A 12,609-nucleotide genomic window follows, 5' to 3' on the forward strand; every position below is an offset into this window, starting at 1 on the left:
AAATTATGACCAATCAAATGCTAGTATCTGACATGCCCCGCCCCCATTAGGAGGCTTCACAAGAGTTCAACCACTCCCACAGGCAGAGCGGTGATAAAACGAATGCTATTGGCCGCTTTTATAAAAGAGGCAGGGTTATGGCTATTCCTTCCTGTTTTGTTGAGATCACGTCAAACATTTAATAAAAATGCACATCACTAGATGCTGAACTTTGAATGTGTGGTGGACGTACCTGTGATAACACTGAATGGAGCACTGGGTGTACTCCAGCACTGCGGGCCCTGGGCTACACCGTACACACTGTAGGTCTGACCACACTGCAAAGTGTCCAGGGAACAGCTGATGCCAGAGGAGTTGCAGGAGGCCGTGGGTCCCAGGACAGACGTGGCATTGGCCTTTACCCACAATGCATCTGGGTCCTTCACCCAGGAAACCAGGGCCACGTTAGTGCTGCAGTTCAGTGAAGGAGACCTCATTGTTGGAGGACACGGTGCTGGGACATCACACAGACAAGTAAAGGAAGATTATGCTAAAGTTCAATCAATCCAGACTGAAGTAATATAAACTAAACCAGGGCAAACTCGACCCGGAAGGGCCGGTGTCCTGCAGAGTTTTGTTTCAACATTAATCGAACACACCTGAACATGCTAAACACTTTAGTCTATGTGGTCCACATATGTGTTAAGATAGCTGGGCTACGTTTGCCATATCTTCTCTGGGCCACATTAGGCTCACAGCCACATTAGCCAGAGCTTACTGTGGCGAACATTCCCTAAAAATGGCCCACAATTGTTTTAGGATAACTGGGCCACATTTGCCATATCTTCTCTGGGCCACATTAGGCTCACAGCCACACTAGCCAGAGCTTACTGTGGCGAACATTCCCCAAAAGTGGCCCACGTATGTTTCAAGATAACTGGGCAACATTTGCCATATCTTCTCTGGGCCACATTAGGCTCACAGCCACATTAGCCAGAGCTTACTGTGGCGAACATTCCCTAAAAGTGGCCCACAATTGTTTTAGGATAACTGGGCCACATTTGCCATATCTTCTCTGGGCCACGTTAGGTTCTCAGCCGCAAAAGCCAGAGCTTACTGTGCCAAATATTTGCCAAAAGTGGACCACGTATGTATTAAGATAACTGGGCAACATTTGCCATATCTTCTCTGGGCCACGTTAGGCTCACAGCCGCAATAGCCAGAGCTTACTGTGCCAAATATTTGCCAAAAGTGGCCCACATATGTCTTTAGGTTTAGACCCAGATTACTCTTCAATGACTATGCCACTATTTTGCCAACTGTGGCCCACATTTGTCCTCTGTCATTTGGGCCAAATTTATCATTTTCCACATGGGCCACATTGGGCTCACATTCAGATTACATTTTGCCGTAAGTGCCTAATGTTTGCTTTAAATGACCCATATGTGAATTTGAATCTTTGGCCCCCCTTTGCCATTGTTCAGGTGGGCAACTTCAGGCTTACATTCATATAGTCTGGGCCATGGAAGACCACCAGTGCCGCACAACTGCCTAAAGTGGCCCACATTCATATGCTATCTGGGTCTAAGATGCTAGTAAGTTATTATATCCGAAAAGAGGCCTTCGTCTAATGCAGCAACTTCCATTTTTCTTTTGATATTTGTGATGATATTGTTCTCTTGGACTCATTGGCTTTATCTGCAAATGTTTTATGTAATATTCCAGTTTTGGATGGACATATGTCTTCAAGTTCACTAGAAAGTTATAGGCTGTTGTGTTTAATTAGGACCAGATCTAAACTTTGCAGGACACCGACCCTCCAGGACAGAGATCGCCATCCCTGCGCTGAACTCTTCATACCTGTCTCCAGTGTCGTGCTGGCCCGTGCTGAGCTGTTACAGGTTCCATCATTAGCAAGCACGGTGACGTTAAAAACCTCCCCGCAGTGGAGCTGCGTGAGGTCACAGGAAGTGTTGGAGGTTTGGCAGGAAACTGAAGAAATGCTCTGATTCTGTGTGTTTGCCAGGGCTGTGTACACACTGGCACCAGCAGAAGCATGCCACGACACATGTACCGCCTGTGAGTCACACTTCAGCACTGCGGTCACGTTCTCAGGATCACAGGGAGCTTGAAAATCAAAATATTACTGTAAGAGGTACATTCGGGACAGGTGTAGACATTAATAAAACACAACACCCAGCAAACAATGACCTAGCGGACCACCTGCATTTTTGGGCAGAACAAATTAAGAGATTAATGCAATCAGACCACCGTTGGCTTATTATTAAAACACAGATACTGTAAGGGGTAGGTGTAAGGTTGGGGTAGGTGTAAACATTAATAAAACACAAGAACAACAAACATGAACTAAATATCTCATCATATATTCAATGTTATGTTTACTGTATTGATAAAAATAAATCAATAAAAAATCGAATGATGTATTTGTGGCATTTTATGCATTGTTAATAAACATTGCACATTTAAATAAATCATGTCAATATTCCTTATTTTTAAATATTTTTTTCGTTTTTTTTTTTTTTTTGGGGTTGGCATTTGTTCAAATAATTATTTTATTTTTGTTAAGATGTTTGCACAAGAGTATGGGCTCTATTTTAACAAGGTATGCGCAAAGTCTAAAGTGCATGGCACAAAAGCATTAAGGGCATGTCCGAATCCACTTTTGCTCTTTAAAGGATGGAAAAATACGCTGTGTGCCTTGGCACATGGTCTAACAGGGTTTTGCTTATTCTCTTAATGAGTTATGGTTGTGTTTTAAGAATAACATGCATTAAACCAATCAGAGCCTCATCTCTCATTCCTTTTAAGAGTCAGTTGTCGCACCATGGCACATTTGCTATTTACATGGCAGAGTTTGTAAGAGGAAAAACTGAACGCTTCACAACCGAGAAAATAGTTAAACAAACCAACTGCAGCATGAGGATAAAGAATGAGCCTCCTCCATTCAGCCTCTTTACTTTCTTTTTACTTTACTCCTTTACTCCTTTACTTTGGTGGAGTAAGGAAACGGTAGAAACTCACTCCACTGAACACATCCATTATAGCCCACATGTTTAATGTCATTTGTTTATTAATTCAGTTCTAATTTCCTGCAAACGAATAAATAATATAATAACAATGAAGTGAGGTAAAATATGTGGAGTTATATCCAAACACATGTCCTGTTCTTATGCCCCATATGGTGATGCAGACGTCTCCAAAACCCCACAGGTGGACAAATCTAAACTTGATTATATTTAAACGAATATAAATATGCAGATAATAAATATTAACATTATACAAATGCAGATTGCCATGAATAAACTAAAAAGTTTCCCGAGGTGAATAAGGCATGGAGGCAGTGGTTTTTATATTTATGCATAAAATAATAATTTTTGTGTCATTTTAATCCTTTAATTGTTTTCATCTGTAAAGATATTTGTGTATTGCTGTACATCCTGTGTGTATTAAGCAACATGTAAGCATTTGGACCCACACAGGCGCATAACTAACATGCTCTGTGCTGGAATTTGGCAACGTGCCAACAATGCGCCTTAACACACCTCTATTTTAGACCAGCACACCCATGAGTACAAAAAGTGGCGCAAATGGATTTGCTATTTAAATAACGTAGTGCAAAACGTGAAAATTACTGTTGTGCTGGTCTAAAAATAGCTACGAATCCCGCCATACATGTCTTGCGCCTTATTGCGCTGGGTGTATAATAGAGCTGGATTTGTACATTTAATTCTGCTACTAATCAACTAAAACTATATAAACAACAAATATGTATGTTCGCAAAATAAAAGTACACTAAAGCTAACTCAGTCAAACTTACTAAAACCAAAACAACATCTGTGCAGAGAAAAAATATACTGAAATAAAACTCTTTTAAATAGTCTAATCTAGAAAATCCCTTGGCCTTTCTATCAAGGTGAAACTGATGCGTTTCCCTACCTGTTGTCACAGAGACGTTGGAGCCGGCTAAGCTGTGGCACTGATTATCTTGAGAGATGACGTTTAGCATGTAGGTCTGTGCGCAGGTCAGGCCCTTGAAAGAGCAGGAGAGGTCAGAGGTCGTGCAGGATTGATTGTACTGGCCTGGGCCGGTCAGGACACCGGTGTAGGATAATGCTCCGGCTGTGGGACCCCATGATGCCTTCACAGTGTTGCTCACACACTCCACATTGGCACGGACAGATGAGGGAATACACGGCACTGCCAGGAGAGAGAATTTTTTTGGTTTTTAGGGAAACCATGATTGGTAAAATCACACTGTTTAAAGGTAAAGTACGTATGATTTTTAAATAGGAGGATGGGAGTAAGGTTTAAGGCAGGGACCACCAACACTGCATATTTTGGATGTCAACTTTGTCTGTCACACTCATTACAGGTCTTTCAGGCTGCAACCGAAAACACATACTTCCATGTTATATACATAGTATAGCAAAAACAGTATGCGAACCGAGTAGTATATCTGTATTCATAGAATAAAAAAAATTGTATGCAAGAAGTAACCGGATGACGAGATTCTGAAGAGTGCATCCAATGGGTGCTATGCTATCCCATGATACACCATGCGAGAATTCATAAATGAAAAGTGTGATGAAAACGAGCCCACCAGCTCGTCTTCAGGGGGAGAAATGGGAGTTCGAAAGGGGAAAAGCTGATGGCTTACTCGCAAAGCACAGTCATGCAAGGTGATGTTTATTTACAGTGCCAAAAAGTCCATCCACAGTGAAGATATTTAAGTGCTAAAAAAAAAAATAATAAAAAGTACCAAAGAAACAACAATCAGGAAAATAAAATCTGCAAAAATATACTCCAATTATATCTACAAAAATAATAATAACAGGTATTCACAATATACTTGCTCGAGGCACCACAGTAGCATTGACTTGGTTAACAAGTGTCAAAAGGTAGTTGGGCTATATAGCCCAAACTCCCGCCCGTTTGTGGGCTATACCATTCAAAGGTAAGTATTAAATTGGACAAATATGCAAACATTAAAAAACTTAACATTCAATTCACACTTCACATTAAACACATAAAGAAAAAATCCTAATATATAATTAACAACAAAACATAAATGTTCTTAATATAAATAAACACATAATACACACTTCATGAACACAAAACACCTATTTAACAGACATAATGGTTTCGTCAGCTTCCGATCGCAGTGCGCATGCGCACACAATCCCATTCATTCTTAAACCGGGACTTCCTATGTGCTCGGTTTGACCGATCGCAACCGGAAGCCTGACTACGCCCACACAGACAAACACCAAACAGAAAACACAACACAACAGGTGAAGTGGAGGTGAATGAAATGCCTATGAATTGACTTACAAATTGCGGAGAGTGAATTTATGGAAATATGTCCATGTGCTATCGAGATTGCGTGTGCACCCGCTCCTCCAATAGCGGCAACGGCAGAAGCAACGAAATTGACATGGGTAGATCATGTGACCATGAAAAAATGACGCATGTAGAATGTCCAAGTTCCATTCATACTATTCGCATTTATAATGTATAGAACACACTTTTTCAACAGCCGAGTAGTACATTCTAATTAGAAAGCAGTACATCCTATGGTGCTATTCACGCCCATTATGCTATGCTAGCGAATGACACGTTGCAAATTAAGCGTTTTATTTTGATTTGCACCAATCGCTCAATTTAAAAAATCTGAACCCAACCAAGCAGGAGCACCTCTCAATGATCTGATGGACCCAAACACAGCGCCGAATGAATATACAGCATTTTTCATCCTTCCTAAAGCACATTAAACACAGCTAGCAGCCAAGCAGATGAACATCCTTCCGATGACGCAAATCCGCATTTATTTTGAAGTGAATTTGACTCATTAAGCGAGCAAACGCAAAATATTCAAGCCTCTAAATGCAAGCGAATAGCATCTGTTTGCTCAAGCCACATCCGGTATGAACACCCCCTCGGAATTGCATTATGTTTTGAAGTTGTCATGTGGTCTATGTGGGGGGGAGAGAAGAGTTTTTATTCACAGGGGTTTAGGTGATTTGAAGAGAAGAGATTTGTTTATTGGGTTTATAGATGAAGTTATTGTCCGTTTTAACTGCGTTTTGATCCAATTATTCAGTCTGACATGATGACAACTGAGATCTCACAGTGTGGGATCACATCCTTGCAGTCTGACAAGCTACAATCATTTAGGATTCTGAAAAATGGGCTTGAATTGTGTTTGCTAAAGGTGTTTGAAAAAATAAAACACAACATACTTCATCTTTAAATGCATTCTTTCAGCTCTCCTGTCTATAAATCTCACCTGTTTGGATAGGACGGCTCTGGCTCCCTGGCCCTTGACACTCTCCATTGGATGCTGTGATGATGGCAGTGTAGTTCTTACCACAGTCCAGGCCAGTGACAATACAACTAGAGCTCTGCGTGGTGCAGTTGAGCACAGCGCCAACTGCTGTGGTGGCCAGGACAGTGTAGTTTAGAGCTGTGACACCCAGAGCCCAGCTGACGTTCAGGCTGTTAGAGGAACAGTCCACGAATCTGGACACATTCTGAGGGGCGCAAGGTGCTGGACAAAAACACGTGAGGAGTGAAACATTTCAGTATAAGTATGGAAATCATGACTACTGTGAATTGTACGGTGAAACACAGGCTCATTGGGAGGAGTGTACATTTTTGAGAACTAACAAATACATGCTCACAGGTATAGCTGACATCAGAATTTATAAACCCTCCTAAATTATTACCCTCTTTGTACATATTTTCCTCTCAATTTCTGTTTTCTAATATTTCTCAATATTTCTAACAATTTCTCATTTCTAATAACTGATTTCTTTAATCTTTGTTATGATGACAGCACATAATATTTGACTAGGTCGGCAAGTTGATTAGGCAAGATTAGGCAAGTCATACATGTATAACAGTGGTTGGTTCTGGAGATAATCCAAAACAAATATTGCTATAGGGGGGGTAATAATATTGATTTTAAAATGAGTTTAAAACAATTAAAAAATGCTTTTATTCTAGCTGATATAAAACAAATTAGACTTTCTCCAGAAGAAAAAATATTAGAGGAAATACTGTAAAAAAAATTCCTGAATCTGTTCAACATCATTTGGGAAACATTTGAAAATTAAAAGAAAATTCACAGGAGGGCGAATAAATTTGACTTTGGACTTTGGTCAAAAATGCACATGACGCCCTCTTGTGGATTTGTGAAAACTGCAAGACAAAATAGTCCGGGGTACATATTTGTCAGTACTCAAAAATGTAGCCATGGGCACATACTCCAAAGAAGCCTGCTACTATCCTAATGGAATGTGCTACCTGTCTGGTGTCTGTTCTCTGCACTGTTTGGACTGTCACATGTGCCATCAGAAGCACTTACGACAAACACATACTCCTGTCCACAATGCAGGCCGCTTAACTGGCACCCTGGAGTTTTGGTATCACATGTGATATTCTGGCCATCTTTGCCCAATGCGGAGCCTCTGTAGGAAACAGCGGCAAGACTGGCGCTCCATGACAGAGAGACGGAGTTGATGCTACAATTCACAGCGCTCTTTACATTAGTGGGTGAACAGGGAACTGGAGAAAGAAAACAGTTCGACATGAAAAAGAAACAGTGAATACCTTTGGAGTATGTGGTTCGTGCACTGTAAAAGGCGATTAGTAGGCCCACACTGAATCTATGCATGTAGAAATCCCCCAGATTTTAAGCACATCATGGAGTCTTTACTGACATTATATCTAAGCTTTTATTTCTATATTTTCAGTTGTCTTTGACATCAACAGCAGTTTCGCCTGACCTGTGCGCAGGGTAGTGTTCTGACTCTGCAGGCTGGAGCAGTTCCCATCTACAGCGCTCACACTGATGGAGTACATGGTGCTGCAGTGCAGGTCAGCGAAGCTACATGATGTAGTGTTGGAGGAGCAGTTTGTATAGTGTCCATCTTCACCCACAGCAAACGCAACATAAGATAAAGCACCACGGCTTGCTTGCCATGATGCATTCACCAAGCTGTTGCCACAGGTCCGTGTAGCCGTTACGTTAGTGGGCACACAGGGCACTAGTAGGGAGAGAGTGAAGAAAGCATGAGAATAACACACAAAGAGCACCACTGAAATACAAATAATTAATAATGTAGTGAATAGGCAAATGTACTGACAGTTGTAGGAAGCATAGATTATCCAGTCTGATCTCACGGGGAAACGTAAGTAATTTACGTTTTGTCAGTTTAGTGGCTAATTTGTCCGAATTTGTACGAGTTCAGTCGTATTAAAATGCACGATTTTAAAAAGGAGGCGTGGCACCCAACCCCACCCCTAACCCCAACCGTCATTGGCTGATGAGCAAATTGTATGAATCAAATTGTATGAAAAAGTTACGAATTGCCGTGAGATTCGTTGGATTATCATGGGTCAATGATGCTACTGAAGTAATGTTTTGAGAATGAAACCGTGCCTCACCCTCTCTGATCACTACAGGTGCACTGAGCATGCTCAGACAGGAGCCGTTGTATGACTGGAGCTTTATGGAGTATGAGTCTCCACACTGCAGATTGCTCATGTTACAGGACGGCACGCTAGAGTTGCAGTAAAGCAGCTTCCCAGTGCTTCCGGAAACCACAGTGGAAATATAACCTGCGGCACCGTCTGTTGGATCCCAGCTGAGCGAGAGAAGACCTGAGGAGCACTGGACATCAGCCCGGACATGTGCTGGACCACACGGTACTGCAGAGAGAGCATGGTATCTGTTTTAATAGCAAACTATTGTAGGATTTTGCACAGTTAGAGTCAAACTTATTAGCCCCACTGTGAATTTATTTTTGAACTCTATACTTCGACTTCAACTTAATATTCATAAAAAAATTCAAGCATTATAGACAACAAACAGGTGAACAAGATGGGAGAGAAAAAAGAAAAGAAAAATATGTAAGAACTTTTTATTAAATAATAAATAAAATTAAGGACATTTTATATTCACAAACCTTCCTAAGTTTGCACCTTGCTAAACCAACCCTCTGAAAAGTATAGAGGTTATGTGTAAACCCATGCACAACAAAAATAGACCCCACCTCTCATGGAATACAACATGTTTGCTGTGTGAAACAATGGTTAAATAGTCCAGCGGGACAAAATCAAGTATAACCCTGTGCCAAGAGTAACCCTTCTGCAGGAAAGTGGACTTGAGAGCCTAAGGAACAATACAACAAAAAGAAAAGCCTTAACGTCATTTGGAAAAGTCTTAACGTCTTTCGGATGAGACGTTTAAACCGAAGTCCAGACTCTCTGTGGTCTTTAAAAATCCAAGGATGTTCTTCTAAAAGAGTAGGGGTTTAACACTGGCATCCTGGGCTAATTTGCTCACTGGCCTCTGTCCATCATGGCCTCCTAACCATCCCCATATCATAATTGGCCTCCTCTCCACCAATCAGCTGGTGTGTGGTGTGCAGTCTGGCCCAATATGGCTGCCATCTCATATATTCTCACCATCTCATTCTAAGGAATTATTAATTGTTATTATTATTATTAGTAGTAGTAGTATTAAATTGCAGAACTTCTGAGTTCATATTAATGCAAATATCCAGTGCAGTGTGGGGGAAAACTTGGAAAAGTATCCAAGTCCAGCCATGTACTCTATTGGCGAAATAAAGAAGTCGTCCATATGACAACAAAAGAGCAAAAACAAAAAAGTAATCCACAACAGGCTGTCACAGACTGGGACCAGCTCCCTGACCAGTTCTAGGACAGGCTCTGAGACTGAAGTGAGTTCATGAGTGGACTATGAGAACATCCGTAATGGAAAAGGCTCTGGGGTAGACTCAGAAAGTTCCTGGACTGGAGTGGACTTTAACCATTACTGGAGTGGAAAGTTCTCTGGGGTGGACTCAGAAAACACTTGGACTGCTGGCTTTGAAGTAGACTCTGAGGATTCCTGAACTGTCTGGACACAGGTTCTGGGCAGATCTGGAATCTACTCCTTGGAGTGTGGATAATATCACAGTAACCCCTTGTTATGCCCCCGGTGGCCAATAGAGGGCCCTTTGTTTTCATGAAAGTGAAGTGAATCTTGTCAAGTATGGTTTATCCATACTTGGTCTTCTGCCTTGGTCCTCTCATTCTTGGTCCTTTTACCAAAATTGGTCCTCTGCTTTTAAATAATTAATAGTTGTTTAAACAGTTCAAGTGCACACTCATTGCTTCCAATGGACAGGAGCAATAAGGGGTTAGGTGCCCTGCTGTTAGGGTCTTGAAACCCATCTCTTTCAATTCCTGCCGGGAATAGGAATTGAACCAGCAATCTTTGGGTTACAAGTCCAACTCAGTGACTGTTAGGCTACAACTACCCCAATGAATGTTTCTGTGTTTTACCTTTTGGCTGTCACTCTCTCATGTAGATTATTATGTTTGTTTTATAAATAAAAGCTGTACATGGATCCCCTTCCTTTGAGCAATCTGAGACATACAGACAGTGATTCTAACTAAAAACGCCTACTAAAAACCACCACCCAGGGCCGGCGCGTCCATAGAGGCGACCTAGGCGGCCTCCTAGGGCGGCAGTATAGAGTGGGCGGCGTCCGCGACACCTCCCTTACCACCCGCGTCCTCAGTTATGTCCGCGACATCTCCCTCACCACCCGCGTCCTCAGATATATTTGCGCATAGACGACAGAATAGAGTGGGCGGCGTTAGCGACACCTCCATCAGCACCCGCATGTCGGGCGGCAGAATTGAGGTCCACGACACCTGCGCGTCCTCAGTTATATCCGCGCATAGTGCGCCGGAAAAGAGGTCCGCGACACCTCACTTCATTTTCATAACCGGTCACTTTCGTGATCACATTGGGGTTAAGGGCGGCGTGATCGTCCTCTGCCTAGAGCGGCAGTTCAGCTTGCTCCGGCCCTGCCACCACCTTAGATATTGTAACCTCCAGTGATTTACTCATTATTAGTGTTGTACACCTCTGTAGTAATGTAGCGAAGAGAAGAGACCTTCAAAGACCTATAATAAAAACATTTAACTTAAATGTTATGGACTAAAGCTTCCTTACCAGACTTCATTTGTATGGCACGGGAAGACATACTGGGACAAATTCCATCATGGTGTAGGACGCTAATGCCATAAACTTGTCCGCACTTCAGGTTGGAGATCCGGCAGCTGCTGGCTGTGGTGCTGCAGCTGAGTAACCCTCCAGCCTCATCCTGCATAGTGGCAATGAAGGAAATCACACTTGGAGATCCCTTCCAGCTCACAAGTGCTTGGTTTTGTTGACAGTCCAGCACAGCTTGAACACCCTGAGGGGGACAGGGACCTAAGAGATAGGACAGGAAGTTGGTTATGAGATGTGAAACGTCAAGGTAATTCCGCTATGGTAAATTTGCACATCTATTGCACCTGTTTGCACAGTGATGTTGTCACTGACAGAGCTGTTGCATCTGATATCGGATGCCATGACAAAAGCTGTGTAATTCGATTCACAGCTCAGCCCGGTGATCTGGCAACGTACATCCATTGAGCTGCAAGTGTAAGCAGTTCCAAAGCGATCCACTGCAGTGGCCATGTAGAATACAGAACCTAATGAGGCCTCCCATGTCAGGGAGATAGAATCTGAGCCACAGTCCACCACTGCTGACAGACTTTGAGGTTTGCAGGGAGCTAGAAAACACAACATAAAGTATTTAAAGCGTGTGTACTTTGGTTAAACAGCAAATCTGAATTCCTCCATTCGGAATAATACTCAGGCAATCAGAGGTTCTTTGCATAGCAGTTATTTAATGCATTCTGGCAGGAATTTGGGTTGAAGGATTCATAAAGAGGAGTTGTAAAGGGTATGTCTGTTTGAAATGATGGAGAAGAGTCTAATTTAGACCCAATCCCAATTCTGTCTTAAGCCATGGTCATACTGTGACTTTTCGCCCCATAGACTTCCAATTACACAAGACAAGACACGACAATGTTTGTATGTTGCTGCGTTCAATGTTCAAGAGTGGTGCACTCTGTTCTGCAAAAAAACATCATATGATTGCTTAAGACCACATCAAACTGTGACCTTTCTGTACATAAATTTCAAATATGGAGCATTCGCTCACTTTATCTATGCCTGATCATCATTATCCTGCCTGTTTTCGGAGCGCTGTCTGAAAGAATTTCACAAGCTCAAACTCTAGTATGGCCACAGCTTTAGCCCTTCCACTTCCCCCTGTGTTCAAGGGGTATAGATGTTTCGATTTTCTTTTGCTTGGAGGTGTAGGGGTAGCGGAAATTTGAAGGGCTTTGAAAGATTTCCTTGAATTCAACAGCTACAGCAGCAACATGGCCGCACAAGCGATCAAAGAGACCCACAATTGGCAATAGTGATTGGATTTTCACAATAAACACATATCTGCATTATTATAGGAACACCTGAGGGAAGCCAGAGGCTCATACGGTTGAGCTGTTACTTTTCAGCTTTGAGGGTGAGAAACCTGTTAAAGGTTACTCATTTTAAAGGTTTAATAGAAAGACGTAGGTTTAAGAGTATAAAATTAAATTAGGATAGGGCCTTAGTCTGTTAAGGAAAATGCCATTTTCACCCACTTTACTCTTTGTTTAAGGGGCTTATTCGTTTTCTTTAGTGTTGTAAGAGGC

At 42.1% G+C, this 12,609-nt stretch overlaps 1 protein-coding gene across 1 annotated transcript in view; it reads right to left on the reverse strand.

Moving 5' to 3' along the window:
- fndc7b (fibronectin type III domain containing 7b) overlaps positions 1 to 12,609 on the reverse strand; it is a 61,829-nt gene that overhangs the window by 40,511 nt on the left and 8,709 nt on the right. The window contains exons 9-17 of the mRNA XM_087306270.1: positions 11,377 to 11,637; positions 11,033 to 11,293; positions 8,449 to 8,712; positions 7,788 to 8,048; positions 7,306 to 7,566; positions 6,287 to 6,547; positions 3,937 to 4,197; positions 1,840 to 2,106; positions 233 to 493 (exon numbers count right to left, since the gene is read on the reverse strand). Of these exons, the coding sequence (XP_087162396.1) occupies positions 233 to 493; positions 1,840 to 2,106; positions 3,937 to 4,197; positions 6,287 to 6,547; positions 7,306 to 7,566; positions 7,788 to 8,048; positions 8,449 to 8,712; positions 11,033 to 11,293; positions 11,377 to 11,637 (2,358 nt within the window). The remainder of the gene's footprint in view (positions 1 to 232; positions 494 to 1,839; positions 2,107 to 3,936; positions 4,198 to 6,286; positions 6,548 to 7,305; positions 7,567 to 7,787; positions 8,049 to 8,448; positions 8,713 to 11,032; positions 11,294 to 11,376; positions 11,638 to 12,609) is intronic.

This window comes from Danio rerio, chromosome 23, assembly GCF_052040795.2.
Source record: "Danio rerio strain M-AB ecotype USA chromosome 23, GRCz13ab, whole genome shotgun sequence".
In the NCBI taxonomy this organism is placed as follows: Eukaryota; Metazoa; Chordata; class Actinopteri; order Cypriniformes; family Danionidae; genus Danio; species Danio rerio.